Source organism: Ammospiza caudacuta, chromosome 2 (genome assembly GCF_027887145.1).
Source record: "Ammospiza caudacuta isolate bAmmCau1 chromosome 2, bAmmCau1.pri, whole genome shotgun sequence".
Lineage (NCBI taxonomy): Eukaryota > Metazoa > Chordata > Aves > Passeriformes > Passerellidae > Ammospiza > Ammospiza caudacuta.
In genome coordinates this window covers 48,516,457-48,537,859 of record NC_080594.1, presented here as the reverse complement: position 1 = coordinate 48,537,859, position 21,403 = coordinate 48,516,457, and the positions used below count along the sequence as shown (strand labels likewise).

Here is a 21,403-nt window from a genome sequence, read left to right as displayed (position 1 = left end):
GCACGTTCACCATCACAAATGTGGTATTTACCCTTGAGCTGGAAGTCCAGCACCTGCAAACTCAAGACCCGCACTGATACACCTGGCAACATATTCCTCCCACTCAGTATCTCTATTTAAACAGGAGACAGAGTTTTGATATCTTTTCTTCCTCAAATTTTCCCACAGGAAACACAAGTCCTCACTTACTTCAAGCATCCTCATACAGAAGTAGTAATGGCATAGGTGGCATTATGAATCCTACTCATTTCATTGTGACAGCCACCTGGCTTTAAACTGAAGGAGTAATAAATATTGACAGTAATAGAAACATATATTTTAATCTCCAGAAAAGTATCTTGCTCTTGTTTGAATGTATTCTGTGGAATTGTTTCAAACCTAGCTAGAGGTTGCTGAGCAATGCACTGATACACTGTAAGGCAGGGCCTTCATGTGTCTGTTTTTTACTCTCCAGCTATCACTTTCCAGTCCAGAACAAAACACTCCATTGTTCAGAAACAAAAGACTGCAAAGTACTGAGCTGTAAGGGAATGGCATGGAGGGAAGACTGCCTTCAGCCCTGCATTCCAACCCTTCCAGCTTAACAGGATCCTCCTACAAGTAAACTCTCATATCTACTATTTAATCTGCCTGCAAGTAGAAATCTTCCACAGAGGTCTTATCAAATGACATTGTAAGTGTTGTTGTTGTAACTAAAGAAAAACATATTCACCGTATTTGTGAATAATAGGTCATCCAAACTTGTAGTTAAACTTCTAAGATCATGATTAAATACCAGTATCAAAGAGAGCTCACCAGAAGTGGAAAGGATAGGTCCTTGTTAAAAATCTGTTTTACTGCTTTCTATTGAAACCATGCTTTAATGCAACTTAGAAGAAACCTAAGCCCATGGAGTTCCCTTTTACTTTGTTTTCTTTTTGAAAATCCAAGTAATTAGTCTAGCAAATTGTAGTGACAGTAATCAACACACAGCAATAGGCATCATTCAAGTTATTGCTTAAGTATCCATTCTAAGCCAACATAGAACTCCTACTGTTATACTTAATTTAGAAACTGCTAATCAAAGAGAAAGCTTGGTGTTCATCAGTGCAGGTAATGTTGTGTATGCACTACTGCATACATTTTTAAAAAAAGAATGAGCAATTTTTTGTGCATATGTATGTATGCAATGTGCATAAAGGCGTATGTAGTTAAACACACACACACTGAAAAGTGCTACCCTTAACCTAGACTAAGTGGTGAAAAGCTCTAAAGGCAGCTCAGATAAATTAAAAAGTACCTGCATTAATAATACCAGCTACAATGACTTCAATAACAGTAATGAGGAGACTTCTAGTTTACCCTCAAATACAACAGAATGAGTTGTAACCTTGAATCTTAACATATAAACAAAATAAGTAAACTGCAGTAGAACAACCAATACCTCAGGAAAAAACCAAACACATACATACCTTCACTGCAAAAGGGTCTTTTGATACCAGAGAAATTCACTGTTTCATGGAGCGTTTTCTCTTCCTGACAGTATTCACAGTATGTAACTATGCAATGCAGTTTCTTATAATCATCAGAACATGCTCTGCTGCAGAACTGATACACTTTGTTCTAAATGCAAAGTTGCAAAGCATCATGAATAAGGTTAATGGATAAAATCTTAAGGTCTAACTAGTACAACTTGAAATAATAGTTGCCATTAAGACAATTTACAAAGTAAACTGAATTGCGAACACATAATTAGAGTGTGACTTCTAATGCTAAAAATTCAGAAATCCCAATTAAGCTGACAGTGCTACAAATACTCATAATTTCACATGAAAACACTGAACAGAAAATATGCCACACAATCTCAGCATATCCTCTTTAGATACTTGTCTCAGTTCATAAAGAAGTGTAATAATGGTATTTCATATCTACAATGAAAGCAGATTCCAGACTTACAGCTCATCTGAGAAAATACATTTTTTAAAATTACACAGATACTATTTATGAACAAAGACTTCTGCTTTTATCCATACTGAAATTAAATTATATTCTACAGAACCAGGTAGATTTTAACTGAGCTTTTTAAAAGAAACTTCAATACTTTATAAAATAGCTAGAAAAGCTGTATTAAAGTTCTAAGTTTAAACTTTTAAAACACATCATCAATCTAAGAATAATACCAACATCCCCCTTACCTCCCATTCCAGTACTTCTGGTTTTGAACAGAAAGAACTTTTGCAATAATTACATTTCAACTGAATATCACTGGGAGAGACGAACTGACCATTTGTTGAAGACTGAACACTGAGCGTCTGAAAAACATAAATATATATACATACATCACTGAGAAAAACAAGTTACTTTTAAAATGTGGGTTTTTTTCAATTAAGCTTACAGTGTTTTGAGAATTCAGGAGTTTATAAATAAACTCAAGAACATTTCTGGCAAAAGCACAGCAAGTTGGTTCTTTACCTTAATTCCTTTTCCCATGTCATCTCAGATTTCTCAACTTTGAATCATTACCCTTACTTCCACCATAATTACTTTAAGTCATATTTTTTTACCTTACCTTTCTTATGCCTTTTATTTAAGGGTTAACACAGTTTTTGTAAAAATAAACAAAAAAATATCCCCAAACTGAATGCTTTTGTTAATCACAAAACATACTTTCATATAAAAACATTTCACAGCTTGTATTGTTTTGGTGACAGACCAAGACCAACAAACAAATGTTTTCAAAGCCAAACCTCACCAAGGCAGATTATCAACATCTTATGTAAGCATACCACTTGAAAATACAACTACTAAAGTAAAAGGCTTTCAGTGAGAAACCTCACATCAACTCAGTTTAAGAATAAACTAGCTAACAGTCCTAAGTAGCCTCAATCCCATGGCAGGAAGATGCAATTATTCACACAACCAGCCCCAAAACAATCCAGGGGTTTAAAAATACTAAAGAATGCATGTGTAAGTATGAGAATTTAATTCTGTAACTGAGATATTTCTTTAGTGCACTTCTGCAGCAATCAGTAAATAAAAGAACTCAATTATACAGTACCTGTACCTTTCAGTATGTCTTATATGTGCCAACAGAATAGAGTGTTTTTGCAAATTCCCTAAATAAGCAAGAACTATTGGTGTATTATAGATGTGATGTTCAAGACAAAGATCTGAATCAGCAGGAATCACAGACACTTGAATCCAGGACAACTTTCTTACATCTGTCTTCTCAACAAACTTTCCCACACTATTTGCAACAGAACAACTATATTTAAATACAAATTCTCTTCAGATAGATTTGTTACTACCTCTCCACTGTGTAACAGTGAAAATTCAAAACATTTCTGTTACAGGACACTTTTCTTCAGACTCTTATGTTAGTAAGGGTTCACCTACACTAAAAACAATTTAAAACTAGGTTGAGACTTATTGCTGATATAAACCCTGATCTATGTGGGCTGCTACTGCTGAGTGCTAGCTGGCAGTGCAAACTGTACCATTTTATGCAGATGCATTAACTCTGTGTCAAGAGTCTGCAGACATTAAGTAGTCATGGATATTCCACAATCACAGGCAGGACCTGAGACCCAACTACCAGGCAGCAGAAAGATGACACCTTTACTCAATGGTCCATCAGCCTGTAACAACTTTTTATATATATAACGTCTACAACAACTTTTTTCTGATGCCTACACACAATATTATCACATTTCTCCCATTATACCCAGCAAATGTCCCTGTGGCTCAGCAAGGTTTCCTTCACTTTGGCTGCTCTAAATAACTGAAGACTTGCATACATGAGAGCCACAAAGGCATGTTTACTGCAAGGTCCAATCTGTGCACTTCTGCTTCTGCAGGTGTCCTCACAGAGCAAACACCATGCTTGACACATGCTGCTCTGTGCTTTATGGAAGCCCTAGAAACTCTCATTGGAAATGAAAAGAACTCAGGAATACCCAGCATCTCCAGCTCAGGAATGAAGGAGATGCAAAGAACTAGCAGATGTGACAACTTGTACAGAAACACTGAAGACAGACGGAGGAATGAAGATGAAATATACTAAATGATCATCAAATGAAAAGCAATCCTTATCTTTCACATTTGTAGTTATTTTTAAATATGGGACCCAAACATCCTATTGTGAGGGCTATAAGTTAAAAGTAAAACATAGTTTTCAGTTGTTTTCTGAGGTATGCCACAGTTACCTTCTTTTATTTCTTTCCATTACTGTTTACTGGGGTAGAAACTCAGACTCACAAAGTTTGGGAGCTGATAATTGAAAAATAACAAAAAGCTAGAGAAGTGAGAATAACAAAGACTGAGACTATTTCAAATTAGTATTTGTTTTAAAGGAAACTTATGCATAACTATAAATATAAGTTCAATAACTTATAAGTAGTTATATTTAGAAGTAATAACATTAACATTATTACATCTAAAAAACCCCCCAAATCAATTCTTTTTATCATTAGGTCCTCTGGTTAACTAAATATTTTTCTGGAAAAATCTGGAAAGAACTGAATTTATATTGCTGAAAGTTATAAACCAAGCAGAAGATGGTTTTTAAATCAAGTTAATGAAAACATTGTTTTGTATGCCTCTTTAAAGTTTCAGTTACTCTGCTTAAAATTAAAGACTGCTTCTGCATTGTATTTTGAGCCAAGATGACATGCATGTAATATTTTCACCATCTTGCTTTACTTCTAACTTACAAGGTACTTAAAGTACCCTCAGGAATTATTTGGGGGCATAATTACACATAAGGAATAATAAAAGAAAAAAAGATTATAAATTCCTTAAAATCTTTCACCAGTCACCCTGAACACAAAGCTTTATCTATGCTGTGTTGTATCAAAGACATCTTTGAAGTTATGTACCTATGTTTGTTCTTTTGAGAGCCTGCCCTGAATAACAAAAGCATGAGAAGTGCAAGCAAAGCAAAAAAACCATTGCCAAGCCCTCTTCAGCCTTCAATGCAACCAGCTCAAACTGCTCTAAGCTGCCAGTTTAATGATGAACACTGGGCAGGCACAGCCCAGGACCTTCTGAGAAGGCCACCACAGCTGCACAGCTTCTGCCCTGCCCCTGCAGCTTATGTGACAGAAGGTTATCCTTGCTCACAGCAACATGAAATCAAATTGTGGAAACATTTCTGTACACAAGTGTACATGTAGGAGAGCTAGTAGGCAGCCAAACTGAGGTTAGGTGTTTTTTCCAGCTGAGAAAAAAAACCTCAAAGCTTTGAAAGAATCAAGTTTTTCTTAATGCACATGAGAGAAGCACTTATGAGAAATCTTCTACACGCTGTCATTCATTAGGACTGTTCCATAAGCAAAATCAATGGAACTAAATTAAATAGGGAAGGAACCAAACTTCTTCCCCTGCACTCATGCACACACAGACCTTCCAGCTTAGCCATGGAAGGCATATTTTTATTATTAACAAATTTAAAAGAGTGTTTGTCTGTGTGCACACACATGTATAAGAGACATGCAACATATATAGCCAAGAACACTTCCAGGCACCATCACAATGGTGAAAGAGCATCAGTGAATAACCAGGGAGAGTAACCTGCTAAAAACTATTGTACTTGTAATTCTTACCCATACTGGTCCTACAATTCTCCAAATACATCCATAAATTGGAAGCAAAGCCCAAACCAGCTAAAGCTTGAACACAAATTTTGTACAGACTTGTGTTCTGCCAGACAGCTTGTACTGTCAGACATTTACACAGCTGCTAACTCTGCCTCCATGTTCACAATAAATAATCAATAGTTTATTTTTCCCTTAACAGCAAGATCTTCAACTGACCTAGTAAAGGTATCAGTATCAATACTGGTTTAAAACAATACACCTTGGGAACAGTTCCATCTTTAACTCTGCATTAACAACCTCCAAGACAGAATGTGGAAGACAAGATTCAGTCCCACTGCTCTACCACCAACTACCAAACAAAAACACATAAAGCAGGCTGTTATCTCTCTTTTACTCTTTCTTACAAGACTAAATGCTCTTACAGGCTGCTCAAAGGAGAATGCAGATATGGACATACACTGTACAACATGTAGCTCAGCTGAATCTTCCCAATATTTCAATCCATTAAAAGAACAACTAGCTAGAAACAAAAGGTTATTTGTAAGACGCAATTGTAATCAATCCTGAAATTCTGTAAAACAAACGTACCCATTTGTAAACCAAAAGGACTAAAAGCTCTGCAGAAGGGAAGAAACACAGGCCTGAGATAGCAATTATTCTGTTTTGTGAAGGATAACCCTTAAAGAAAAAAGTCTAGGAAGAGCAGGCAAAGCAGGAAAAGGGGATGAATATGAAGGCAGAAAACTAAAATAAGAGTTATCTCCATTAACACTAAAAATATGGAGTATTTTTACCATAGTAAATTGACCATTTTTTCAATTTCATTTTTTCAGTTCTCAATAAGTTCAATACCATACGCGTCACTTAGGTACAAGAGAAGCCTCAAGGGAACACTAACAGTGCTCACATTGTGGTATACCATCCTTTCCACCTAAATACTAAATGAACAGAACAAAGAAGTTGTTCTCATACATTCAAGTCTAGCCTCCTGTGAATATATTTTATTTTTTTACACAGTGACTATACAAAAGCTATGAGAAGTTAAAATCCGACAATGGTGGTAACTGTGAGCAAATAACAACCTACTCATTCTTGGTCCTTACTGAGAACTCACAGACTGCAAGGCTGCTTTAGTTAAATTTCACTACAACCCTGACAGGAGATCTACGTGCAGCACTGAGACTGCAGCAGAAGCATGAGCACAAGGACTCAGTAAGACCACGAACCCACAGCCAGCATTACATGATCTGGCAGTTCTATTCAATAATGTTGCTTAATGCTGACTTATGTGCAAATCCAAGAAGGGCCAGGTTGAATTTGTCATTCCCTGGCTGGATTTGTTCTGAGAGTTCTTGGGGATGCAACTGATTGTAAAATCACATACAATAAAATAGATGTTAGATGAGTTTGCACTGAGTATTACAGTCTGTCATCACATACTAACAATACTCAGGGATTCTGTTAATGAGTTCCATTGACAGACACCTACTAAACTGGTTATGATGGAAAGAGAACATGGCTACATGACAGAGGTCCTACCCAGGGTATATTAAAGAAGCAATTGAAAGACCAGTTTGCTGTCCAGTTGACAGAAAACAGCAAAGTTCAATGACAAATGGGAAAACCCTGTGTGGGTGTAATTCTTCAACAACACATGAGGAAGCAATTATCAATTATCCTGCGTAAATCTGGGAAAAATGCTTTTACATACAAAAATTGAAACATATTATTTTAAAATATCCTTTGATCACCAAGAGATTAATGGCTATGAAACGTTTCACTTGTGCTTTAACCTTGATTCATGCTGAAAATACGACACTTTCAACAAGCAGAGCAGCATCACCCAGAGTGCATGTCATTAGCCTAGCAACACCCCCCCCCCCAAGTTTTGGGTCACAATTTAAACAGCTGGTATTGTCCATAAATAAAATGGTTGAGGCTCTAATCTTCCATTTCAGAAGGAATAATTTTTCTCCATGGCAAACCTTTGTTAGTTCTACATGCAATATGAGAATTTTGTTATTGGGTTTAGTACAAAAGAAGCTAAATTTGTTGACTGTCAACGTAAAACAGCAAGGTTCACATCTATGAAGAGGCTTAGGTGCTAAGGTGGAAAAAGGAAGATGAGCAGTGATACAGCTTTGTGCTTTCTAACAATATAAAGCAGAAATTGGTAAGTTTTTATAAGCTTAAGACAGCAGCTAGTGTTATTATGAAACAGCCCTTTGATCAAAGAAAATGTTATGAGCCAGGAGCACCTGCAATGTTAATTGTAACTCTCAAGCATGTATACACAAGCAAGTTAGCTTAATATTCAAATACTTAACACCAACACAGGCACACAAATATTTAGGGGGGAAAAGATTTAACACAACAGCTAACCTGAAATTTAGCTACACAACTGGAACTGCAAAAGTTGTACAGTTTTCCATCAGGCATTGTGGCTTGATATTGAGGTAATGAGTTTCGCTTACAAAAGTGGCAAATAATTTCCATACCTAAAAGAAAAACGCAGTTTACAAACAAAATAAACACAAAATAAAAGGAAAAAAAGGTATTACAGGTGAGCCCTTTTTGGCTTTTCAATGCAGAAAACTAAGATTAAAGTCTGTTTTCCAGTCAGTTTCTACAAGTCACACAAAGCAAAAAAAAATTACAGAAGTTTGGATAAATTCTTTCACTAAAGATCAGTACTAAATATGAAAACACCTTCCTCCGTAAAATTCACTGGAGCATTTTCAACTTCAAGTTGAGATCTGCTTTGCATACTGAAGAAAACATGTTTTGAATTATTTACTGGATCAAAAACTTTACCTAGAGAATATCTATATGCATTATAACTATCTCCCTTCTTATCCATCTCTTGCTTGACTGAAAAAAATCCAGGTGGGATTAATATGAGAATTCAGAGAATATGAATTCACATGCCAAAAACCTGCACTACCATCCTGTGACACAGCAGAGCACATTATGCTTCAGCATTTTTTTCACAGGAAGCCTTAGGACAGTTGAAAATTCTTTCCAACATCACAAAAAAAAGCCCAGTGAGGAAAATAAATCCTCATGGGTTCATTTACTGGTGTTCAACAGAAGATGTTTTGGGTTTTTTTAAATGAAGTTAAAAACTATAAAGTCACATCTGCAGAGACTATAACTGTAAAACAAATGCACCCACCCCCAGTGTTCAAATTTAAAAAAAGTCTACTCTTAGCAGTGATGAAAACCCATCATCCTTTTCACTTACTTTGTGATTTTGCATATTTTGATTTGTGTGTGTTCATGCATACAGCTGAGCAGTATGGCTCCATATATCCATTAGGTCCTATGCACTGAGTCATGTCAAAAAACCTGCACTGAGCTCTGCAGCCAGTACAAGATGTTAATTGGCCACATTTCTAAAACATAAAACAAAGCAAAACAATGCATTAGTTAAAACTATGCTGGCTTTTAACTTAAATTTTAGTCTAAAACCAAAAATCAAAACAAATGATAAGTTTTATTTCTGTCATCTGCTCTCTCATCAGATCCCTCCTATATTAACTCTCCTGATCATCCATCCCCTCAAGAGCATTCAGCACTCAGGTTGTGTCTTTTACTCCTGGGCAAAAGCTAGCTAAAAATAACCTTCTGTGTAAAGACACACACATACACACACACCCTTCAAAAAACTCAAACCAACCAAAACATCCCAATTCCATTGCAAATCTCACCATCTGCAAACTGAACTGTGGAAAGAGTGTGCAACAAGTCATGCTGAATTGAAGAGTTTCAAAGAACTCTATTCCTCTCTCCTTGTTGATGGGACAGTGCTTGTAAGGAAAGTAACAGGAATCTGGCATGGCTAATGTCATTCATGGAATGGGTAAGCTTAGAAAAAGACTCCTTTTGGTCCAACCTCCCTGTTCAAGCAGGGTCTTCCCAGAGCACATGGCACAGGATTGCATCCCAGATGGTTCATGAATACCTCCAGTGAGGGAGACTCCATAACTTCCCTGGGCAAACTGCTCCATTGTGCAGTCACCTGCACAGCAAAGTTATGAATATGAAGAATAAACAAACTCTGGGGAGGAAAAAATTCTATCCACAATCCTCCAAGCAGGAGGAACACACTGCAGAGGTTCTACGCTCAAGTGTGACTCCATAAACCTGATAACAGACTCGATTTTGACATCTCTCAACACAGCAGTCAGTTCATCAGCAGTTTTCCACAGAACAGAACAAACATTCTATAAAAAGCACAGAAAAAGCTCCACAGAGCAGGAATACCAATGACACAGTCAACATACAAAATCAATAATTCTGATGTGCTACATGTATTACATATGCCAGTGTTAGGCAAATATCTCAAGCATGATAAAGCAGGTTTCAGGAAAAATATCTAGACCCCTTCTCTGCCCATAGAAATAGTATCATGGTTTTGACAGTGATGGAGTAAATTCCTCACCAAACATGATGGGCCGCCTACTAGACAGACTCTCACCTTACTAAGTATTAGAAAATTGTCACTTAAGCACTTAAGATCTCTTCCCTTCCAAAGAAATTATTTTAGCACTCTCTCTCCCTCTTTCCCTATTCTCAAGGATGGAAAGGAGAAGGAAAGACAAAGCATGTTTCATAGGTGCTCCCCTTTGTTCAAGTGAGAGAAGCTTCAGAAGATATCTTTGCTCTTCCTATTTTTCAGTAGTTAAATTTGAAAACCAGTAAACCAGTTAAATCCAATCTTACAGAAAACTAGAGATGAAATTTTTGGGTTTATAATGTCATCTTTCCTATTCTAAGAGCATCCACACAAAAACATGCAAATCCACATGTGCCTGTGACACAAAATCAAATGTAGCACCTTGCAGAGTCCAGTAAAATTTCCACACAACTTCACAATTTCCACATGCTGTTTTGATGAAACCTTTGCTGGGGGTTTCCTCCAGAAAGGAGTACCTGTCATACCAAACTCCTACCTAGAAGAAGGTATAAAATACAACTCTAGGATACTTCCTTCCTATTGTAATTTTTTTCCACTTGCCTTTAAACAAGTTACTCAGGACATCATTATCTTCCTAAAATTGGCAAAATTCACACTTAGTAGCAAGACCAAAATGTAGCAGTTATATTGTTCTGTGAGCTGGAACTCTTCTGCTGCTATACATTCAGCTCCTCTGGCAGGCTAATAAACAAAAGCAGGGCATCCAGAAACCACTGAGTTATATTGCTAGTAATACAGGAGGAGGCTACAACTTAGAAAGGATTCCTTGGAACATGATTAATGAACAACCACCACAAAAAAATCTGCTTGCACAAATATCCTTAAGAGCCACAGATTAACCCCAAATGTAAATCTAGAAGCATTGATGCAAATATGCTGGCAAATAACTAAGAGCATTCAGCAATATGATCAGAAAACAACACACAGGCAAATGAAGCTTTCACAAGTCCTGTCTCCAAAAGAGAAATCCAACAGAGGCTACAGTGATTTCAAGAGACAGCAAGACAAAAGTATAAGTTTTAATAAATGAATTTATAGTAAACTGATCAGAGCATAATCAGAAAAAAATTCATTGTGTCAGTAAAATACGCGTTTCAACAAAAATTCCTGGAAAGCAGAAATAGCTTTTGCTAACTATCATCTCAAATACCTCCTCATTTATGTCATATCAAAAAAAGGATCATGCATAGAAAAACAGTGCAACAGCAGGTCAATCACTTCCAAATTTCATACATCTTCTAAATACAGGAGTTGTTTACTGACTTCACCCCATCTCTTTAGATTTAAAAGCAAGAAAAAAATGTATTTCTATCTAGTAATAACCTAGAAAACCTAGATCTAGTTTATCAAGACTACAAAGACTAAGAATTCCCAAAAAACATGTCAACTATGCAGAAGATTCTGTGGGTAAGAGCAAAACTGTAATAACATAGCTATCATTTTATTCTTGTAGTAACAACTAAAAAGAATATTTGGGCATTTCTACATTATTAGAAATTTAAACATATTGTTACACAAGTGAAGAAGACAGGGCATGGTGGAAAAAAAGAAAACTAGAAAGTCCAACCCTTCTTTAAATGTATTGCTCCCAAAACGTTGTAATCATCATCTCCCTCAAGCAAAACATTTTTCTTGCATTTTTATTATCTTTCCAGCACTCCCTAAACTTCCAAGTTCAAACATTAAAATAATTTTTAAAAACCCAGGGAATACCACACTATTATTAAAGAAAGATTAATGCATACCTGAAAGTATTCAATCAGTGCTATACATGTGTCTCAAACATTATTTTTTTAAGAGTCTAACCCAACAACTTCCTCCAATGACAATATCAACAGAGAGCCTCACTGTATCTCTAATGTTTTTGAAAACCCATAATGCAAACAAAGAATTTTTATTCTGTTCATAAGTGTGAAATTTCCAGATGAGACTATCAAATTTCTCAGCTAACTTACATTTCTACCCTCAAATTCTTCCCAACATAATCTCTTTCATCTCTAAGAATCTGCAGTATTTTCATTCTGCAGATAAAGTAACATTTGCAAATCCTTTCTCTCAAAGCATCATTCTAGCTGCCATAAACAAAGAGAAGATACACTAAAATTAAGGAGAGGAAATACAGAGGGTCAAAGAGCATTCTTATGAGGTAAGGATTTTTGGCCTGGAAACAAGATAGCTCAGGAGAATAATGACAGAACCAAAAATGGTATTATGTGGATCAACTGCTCAGTGTATTTTCCAGTATTAAAAACTACAAAAAAAATCACATGAATATCAACAGAAATTTGAAAATAAACAGGAGACATTTCTTCATGTGACAAATAGCAGATCAGCAGAACCCCTTTCCAAAGAGTGTCATGGATGCAAGAATTGTTTGTATGCGTTCACAAGGAGACTGGACAAGCACTAACTAAAGAGATTTGCCAAAAATAGCATACAGGAACATCACATGAAGTTCAAGGGATGCCCTGACCTTAGAGAGTCAGAAGCCAAGAGAATGCTCAGAGGAAAATATTCTAAGTTCCTGCTCTGGTCATACTCTTCCATTTATGCCCACTTACATCACTGCAGGAGTTTCAATCCCTAATCAGAACCATTACAGCTTTCTCAGGTTCTCACTACAGTGCATACTTAATATTTTAATTATCCTCAAGGAAAAGTGGGTGTTTAAAAAAGAAATGAAGGAAAACTTATAATTGTATCAATGTTGTTGATAATTCACAGCAGGATGGAAAAAGATCTTCACCGGCAGAGGAAAACCAGAACAAAATACCAAAATCTTCACTGGTAACTAAGCAAAGAGGGAACAAATAAGGCAAAACTCCTGAGGCTTTGTTTTAAAAATCACTGCTTCCTTCTTTGTTTCAGAAGAAGAAAATCACAGAGTCATACAGACTGGAGGAGAGCTCCTGAGGTGAAATGCAGCCTCCTGCTCAAAGCAGGTCCAGAAGTGTTTGCTCAGGATCTTGTCCAGTCAAATCTGAGTATCTGCAAGGACAAACACTCCCAAAACCCCTCAGGAGGATTTCACCATCCTTATAGGAGAGGAAAAAACAAAACAAAACACACACCAAAAAAAAAAATTCCCAAACCAAAAAACCCACTGCCAAAAACCAACCAACCAACTGAAAAAAAACCCACAACAAAAAACAAAAACAAACCGCCTTTTTCTTTATCTAAGTAAGTTTCCCCTTGTTTTCAAGTTGTGTCTCTTGTTAAGAGTTCAACTTTGTCTTCCTCTGTCTCCTCCCATTAGATAACTCATCCCCCTTTATGCTTCTCAGGCTTGAACAAAGCAACCTCTCCTGAGCCTGTCCTACTAAGTCAGGTTCTCCAGCCATCCAAGCATCTTGGTAGCCCTCCACTGAACTCCCACCAGCATGCCAATGCCTTTCATTCTGTCAAACCCAAAACTGCCCACTGTGCCCTAGATGAAGTCTCAAGAGCAGAAGGACAGAGGGGTGGCCCACAAAGATCACCTCCCCTGTCCTGCTGGCTGTACTCTTGCAAATATCCTTGGTGACACTAAAAAACTTAAATGGATGTGTTCCTCGAGGAGCTGCTCCAGGTGACCCTGTTTGAGCTGGGGGTGGACAAGATGACCTCCAGAGGTCAGGCATTTTATGAGACAACCCAGGACCCAGCTGGTCATCTTTCCTGCAAGGGCACACTCCTAACCCCAGTTCAGCTTCTCCACTGGGATGCCCAAGTCTTTTTCTCCAAAGCTGCTTTCTGGGCAATTAGCTTTCATTTCAGATCAAGCATTAGCTTCATTTTGTGCTCCTGCCTCTTGACAAAACCTGCAAATTCAAACTAGCTTCAGTTTCAAGTTTCCTTCAACGGTGAAATTAACACAAAACCAATCTGCAAGAGAAAGTATCAAGCACTGCAAGTTCACATCTATCTACAGCATCCTATGAAAACATGCACATTTGAGGACTGTGATTTCAAGAAAAACTGAAGTTAAAACACATTCAAATTAGTAAGAAAAACTGTATCTAAGATACTAAGTATAAATAAACAAAGCCAATCCAGAAGCAAAATTTCAAGCTAATAAAGGCACAGTGCCCTCTGAGGGAAAGCCTGATGCACAGTAGTCTGACTACATCTCTCCTTCACTACTACACCTAGTTTCTGCATTGAGATGACCTAATTTTCACTAGATCCTATTGCATGTTTGACCTCTTCCAAAGCATAAAGTCTATGGCTGATGAAGAAGTCTGAAAATTCTTCTCATTGTATTTGATTCTAAACTCACTCATTCTTTCATGACTTGTTCATATATCCTTAGAGACTTAATTCCAGAAGGTCTATTTCATTATAGGTATCTCATGAGAGATACCAGACATTAAACAATGTGATATGAAAACTCTTGCAAGTCATGAGTTGTAGATATATTTTTCCATTCACTAGTACAGTGTTCAACTCAAATGGGCAGCTACAGAAGCAGCTATCCAAATGCAAGACAAAGCAGATGAATGTGGCATATTCCAGAACAGAAAGAACTGCTTCAACAAAAATACTAATTCCTGGGAAAAAAATTCACTTAAAAGGTTTCTGAGGAATTTTTATTCTTGCTACTATCAGCAACTATGATTTTAGAAGGAATCTTGACCTTCCTTTACATCTTACTGAAAAGGATCATGTAAGCTGAAGTCTAGAGCTCTTGCTGCATGTACCATACAAAGAATAAAGATCAAGCTCCAAAATAAATGTCAGACCAATACCATAAGTTCACAGCATATTAGAAGCCTCATTTCTGCTTGCAACTGGGACTAACGAGTCTCTGTTCTTCAACCTTCTGGCTGCAACAGTACTTCAATAAAGCTACTACTGCCTTGAATCTAGGCATCTGTGCTAGACACTTTTATTCTTGACTGAAAAAAAAGCAGTATCATCTGCTTTGTCTGCCGTGACAAGGCTAAGAGAGCATGATGAAGGATATGCCAAGGTGTAAGAGAGCATTCTTGCTACAGCTTCTCCTATGCAAGGGCCAGAAAATACCAGAACAGCAGCTGATTGCCACAATGCTATGTAGCAGCCCTAAGATTTGCTTCCAGTTAAAGAAAATTCTTTGTAGTCAAAACTCCATGGAAAAACACATTGTTAAATACTTCTCAATCCAGGCAAACCTCCCTGGTAGTAGAATAAGAGGTTTGGATTAGAATGAAGAAAAACACCAAGAGATTCCAGGACAGAAACTTAGTATGCCTGTATTCAAACAGAAAAGGAGAAAGAAAACAGCATTTTATACAAGTAGAAAAGCAGATGCATTTGCTACATGGAATTTTATGATAACTGAGATCCCTCAGAAAGGTCATTGAGAAAACAGCAGCTAAACTACTTCAGATTCATTTGAAAGGATGGTCTGATGGAACCTGAGACAACATGCATGTCCAAGAAAAGAACCAGATATCAGTAGAATCTGTACCAGCAAAGAAAGAAGACATTGTATAATTTATTTTCTCATAAAATATTGCATCCAAATCATCCCTCCCCCAAGAGTAACAAGTGTAAACTCTTCCTTAAAAGCATGTGCCCAAGTCCTCAGAGGAAAAGATGAAGCAATTGCTTTTGTGGGCCTTGAACACCAAGTGAGTTATGTTTACATTCCATCAGCTGAACTCTGCAAAACCATCGATAACTTGTCCAGTATTTTCCCTGGCATCCCCAACTGCCAGTGCTCTTTTTGCTGGTTTTGTTCCCACACTCAAGACACTTGTCTTCGTGTCTCTGAGAAAGGCAGAGCTGAAAACACCTGCCTCAAAAAGCAAGTTACTTCTACATTAACTGAATGTTTCAGCTGCTTCTGTCCTGCCTTTTCTCTCTTTCCCCCAACCCCACCCAGGTAATTACCCCAGGTACACCAGTGCATGGATGTGGTTATATCCACCATAACTATGATACCTAGTCAGGCAACTTCCTTGCTTCCTCTTTGCAGGAAGCTCCTGTGCTGCCACTCAAATCACAGCTCACATTTGACAGCCTATGTAGCCTTCTTCAGAACTATAAAGCCATTTTAACATTTCTGATGCACCCATCTATTTTTATCCTCTAAAACAGCTACATAATAGTATTCTCAACAGTTATGATGAACTATATTCAGATGTCTAAGGAATCTGGTACCACAATTTTTACTGAACAGCAGCAAATTCTACAGCTGGAAGACAAGACTTTTAAAGAAAAAATGGCAAAATAAATGGTCCCAGAAAGCAGGAGTGAATAAACAGTAAAAGAAAAGGCAGAACAGGATAGTTTCTAATAGTCAGTTTGCATCAGAGATGCAAGACACCTGGGGTCATAAATACCAACAGGTCTCAAAAAAGCTCCCCATATCACTAAGCAGGAAGAAAGAAGAAATTATTATTCCTTGGTTGATAAAGATTTTGGTCTTTTAACCATGTTAGATGGGATAAACAGCATCTAGCTATCTCCATTTGTAGAAGTGTGCACAGTATGAGACAACAGTATGATCAGAGATTACTTAATACCAAACTGAGTATTACCTGAACCTAAAAGAAGTGGTTTACTATATGATGAAGAAACTCCACTATTACACCAGTTTGATTTGGCTGAAACCACAGAACTTCTCTAAGAGTGACCAAAATTTAAAAAAAAAAAGTCAGTATTTCTAACATTTCAAGGTAAGTGGGCTGTTCAACTCTAACAATTACTGACTCTGTCAAGAGTACTTACTCTTGAAACAGACACTTGGAAATGAGAGTTTATAAAACAGTAAAAACAACAGGAAGTGGTAGATTTTGTAGTTCATTGTACTATCAAGATAAAAAGGAAGACAGGAAGGACACTGTCTTAACAGCAAAGAAGCACAGAAAAAAAACCTCGACGCTGCAGGGGACAGGACAAAGTTGAAAACCCTAGATGCTTCACTGAAGTCTTAAGTGGCAGGACATTCTATCACAGCATTTATACCAGTAGATAACAAGACACTTTATGAGGCTAAGTAGAAACTCTATGCAAGCAATTAATTGTTAGCTGCAGAACTGACATGCATATTATTGTATACAGGGAAGGCTCTTAAAACCCTGCAAAGAGATAAAATAGACAAATGAGTTTAAAGAGTTTCACAAAAGCAGTTCCTTGGCAAGGAGCTGAAACTGAACAAGGCAGCATAACTGCCTAGGGTGTTTTTTTTCTATTGCTTGTAAGTGAATAGCTTAGGGGCACGGCATAGCCTTGTTATTCCTGAAGCATGTTCAGTAGTATGTCTTCATCTAATCAAGAAGTAACCAAATGCACTTTTATGCAGTAACGAAAGATTTTTTCACTAAATGAAAAGGCACTGCAAGCATCCTCTCCAACTAGAAAAACTCTCATTTGGCTAACATTCATTAAGCCTCACTTCAGTCCAGAGCTATCAAAAAGCCTATGAAGAAATAGCTAAAGCTGCTTTCCCACCCACCTTACCCTCCTCCCGCTCCTTTTTGGCAATGGATAAAGACCATCACTTTAAGAAGCCCCCAAAGCAAGCAAATTCCAGGTCACATTCTAAGAAGAATTTTAGTTACAGAAGCAAAGTAGACAAGGTAAATGAACATTTTTAACTAGGAAGGCATTAAATACTTTCTTGGTAGAATCAAGAGCACCATGGACTGATCAGGCAAGGACGCAAAATATTTTTAAAAGCAAACACAGACATTGCTCTAGCTTAGTTGGAAAGCTCAAGATTAAAAGGCATGGTTGTCTGCACAAGCTAAATTATAAATTTACAGAAACAGTCTTGTTTCTTAAAACAAGGCTGTCAAGCCTGTACCAAAATCCAGCAAACCAGGACACAAACATGGGAATTACTTTGGAAAGGAGGTTAACTAATTTTGTGGAGACAGAAAACACGCAATAGGAGCAGAAACAAAAATACTGAAGCAACCTGGGTATGTGCTGCCTGAGGTTAACACCTTTATGACAGCTGTACTTGAGGTCACTTCCAATTTACCACACACATCATTTTCAAATAAATCATTACAGTTATTTTATAAATCCTATACTTTCATTTTAACTATAGAAAATATCTGCTCAAAGAAATAAGGTACTTCAGTATCTGCACAATAATAGACCATTTTAGTGAGTTCCTGTTCAGATATAATTTCATTCTGTTCTAGTGTGATTTGTTTGGGTTTTTTTTCCATTTTGTTTAGGGTCATTATTAAAGTTCCTCTTGATCCTCTACATGTGAAGAGTCTGAAACTCAATGCAACAGTCAGAGTGTACAATCTAGCAGTAGTTGTCATCTTCAGGTTTTAAAAAATTTAAATACTTCCAATGAGAGCTTTGTTTTCAAATTTATCTAGATTGTCACACCTTTTTTTTGAGAAATTATTTTATCATTGTTTTATCTTTTTTGACTTGCACTTAGCTGCCTTCACATATGGCTTTTGTAGCACAGAGAAATTAACTTGCTCTTGCATGAAACTACAGTGAGCATTAGTTATGCCAATTTATTATTTTAAAATAATTTTAGAAATTATTATTTGCATTTCATAACTTTTAAAAAGACACCCAAGATCTGCAATTACTTTAAATTTTAGGAAAGAAAAAACAACAATGACCTCTCAGAAAATCAAGACTCATAATGCAATATTAAAGATTATGTATGTATCATTTTTAAACCAGGTTCTGAAACTGGTACATAGGAAGATAAGCGCATCCATCACCTTGGAAGGTGACTTAGGACATTTGAGAAAAATCCTACTCCATCCCAGGAATAACATTTTTTCTTACTGCCAGGAACAGCCTAAAGCAGAGGAAAGACACACTTTGCAGCAGATGGATTACCTGCAGTAATCCAATTACTTGTCATTCTGAAAGCCATTATAATTTTTATTGCCCACAAGTTTAATTTTTTCATTCCAAGAAAAGAAGAAAAAGAAGTCCATGATGAGTTATTGAAAAATTATGTATTCAAATCAGTGTAATATTTATTTTTTTAAATTGTGATTAAGTATATAGATAGGTACAAGTAATAAGGAGTTTTCATTTATTACTACTACAAATATATAGCAATATTGATAGGTGTATGACATTTACAATATAAACTGCTTAATACAAAGCTCATACCAGTAAGACCTATTTATTGTACAGCTGTTTGTAAGAAAACATTTGCTAGAACTTTTATGTGACACACAATAATACAACACAGTGCTGAAATCAAATGACATTAACTTATTCTGTATTATTTCTTTCATGAAGTTTATTTCAGTATGTAATAATGACTCTCCCAAAATCTGTCCTCCAGCACTTCTCCTTTAAAGCAAGGTCTACTTAATTTCTAAGGAAACACTGTTATAACTGAATGAAACAACCCATAATTTACCAGTTGCAGCCCAGTGGGTTGTCAGTGACATTTTCCAGTCTTTTTTAAACTTTTCTTAAAAAAAAAACTCCTTAAACATACTTAGCAAAAAAAAAAAACCTAAACAAACTTCAAACCTAAATATTATATCAACTAAATATTCTCAAGTATTTGTGTCCTGAGCAACTTCAGACACCTACAGCAAATACTAGAACTTCCACTTGTATAGTTTGACTTTCATATACTCATAGAACAACAGAATGGTCTAGGGGGGGTTGGAAGATCATCCAGTTCCAATCCCCTCTGCCACAGTCAGGGACACCTTCCACTGGACCAGGCTGCTCAGGGCCCCATTCCACCTGGCCTTGGATACTCCCAAGGATAGAACATCCAGTTTCCCTGGGCAACCTGTTCCAGTGCCTCACTATATTTACAGTAAAAAATTTTTTCCCTAATATCTAATCTAAACCTCCTCTCTTTAAATCTAAACCCATTTCCCCTTATGCCATCACTATGTGCTATTGTAAATAGTCTTGTTCCATCATTCCTCTAAGTTCCCTTCAGTTACTGGAAGCTCACCATTAGGTCACCCTGAAGCCTTCTCTTTTCCAGACTGAACAACTCCAACTCCCTCAGTTCTTCCTCACAGGAGAGGCTCTCCCTCCCACCGATCATCCCAGTGTCCTTCTGTACTCCAGCAGGTCCCTGTCCTCCCTGTGCTGGTGCCCCAGAGCTGCTGCAGCCCTGCAGTGGGCTCTGAGCAGAGCAGAGGGGCAGAATCCCCTCCCTGGCCCTGCTGCCCACCACTGGATGCAGCCCAGGACACGTTTGGCTCTCTGGGCTGTGGGAGCACACTGACAGCTCATGGCCAGCCTCTCATCCTCCAGCACCCCCAGGTCCTTCTCAGCAGGGCTGCTCTCCCTCTGTTCACCCCCAGCCTGTGTTGACGCTGGGGGATGTCCCAACCCAGGTGCAGCACCTTGTACTTGGTCTTTGTGCTTTATCTGGACTTCTGTGAAGCCTTTGGCTGAGATTCCCACGGACTCACTTCAAGCTTGTCCAGTCCCTCTGGATGGCATCCTGTCATTCAGGTGCGTCACTGCACCCTCAGCTCGGTGTCATTTGCAAACTTGCTGGAGATGCGCTTGGTGCCTTTGTCCACTCCTTAATGAAATAACACCTGTCCAAATATGGACCTCTGAGGGACACCACTTGTCACCAGCATTTAGCAGGACTCTGAATCATTGACCACTACCCTCTGGATGCAACCATCCAACCAATTCCTAGTCCACCTAACAGTCCACCTGTCAGTCCAGTTGAATCCATCACTCTCAAAGCTGGAGAAAAGAATATTGTGGGGAACCATGTCAAAGGCTTTACAAAAGTCCAGATAAACAATATCTGTAGTCCTTCCCTTATCCACTGGTGTAGTTACTTCATAACAGAAAGGCACCTAGCTGGTCATACGGGATTTTCCCATAAGAGCTTCTCTTAATAATACTCCAAACTCCTCACACTCCATGAATATTTGAAATCTACCAGTTAAGAATTACACTTAATCACCATTCCAAAAAAATCGCACACGAGCACTCAAATTAACGTTCTCACAGCCTATTATAGTTGTACAGTACCCCTTCTTTTGATAAAGGAATTAAGAACTTGCTTGCATAAAATCTGCTGTCAGAAGTGAACGAACCAAAACAACGAGTCTCAACTTTAAAGGTTCTCACAATAATGCACCAACTTGACACTACTTGTGAAGATCCTTGGTACCCCTACTTGGAACTACTCCTCCTCCCCAAATTAAACTAGAACATACAACCTGCTACCCATATTGTTCTCATTCTCAAATACATATCTAAACACACAATACAAGGATTTGTGAACAAATACAGTATATTCTGTCATTAAAATACAAACTTATCATTTAACCTCAAAATTCCATGGTCATTGCATAATTCCATGTGCAGTGTAAGTTATACTGGTTGTGGGGGAATGTTTCACGTTCAAAGTTAATCTCCTGCATTTTTGTTTCTT

General features: G+C 37.4%; 1 protein-coding gene across 1 annotated transcript in view; it reads right to left on the bottom strand.

Moving 5' to 3' along the window:
• Window positions 1-21,403, bottom strand: part of ZMYM2 (zinc finger MYM-type containing 2) — an 88,152-nt gene that overhangs the window by 35,623 nt on the left and 31,126 nt on the right. The window contains exons 9-12 of the mRNA XM_058824279.1: window positions 8,821-8,971; window positions 7,959-8,074; window positions 2,175-2,291; window positions 1,452-1,602 (exon numbers count right to left, since the gene is read on the bottom strand). Coding sequence (XP_058680262.1) covers window positions 1,452-1,602; window positions 2,175-2,291; window positions 7,959-8,074; window positions 8,821-8,971 — 535 coding nt within the window. The remainder of the gene's footprint in view (window positions 1-1,451; window positions 1,603-2,174; window positions 2,292-7,958; window positions 8,075-8,820; window positions 8,972-21,403) is intronic.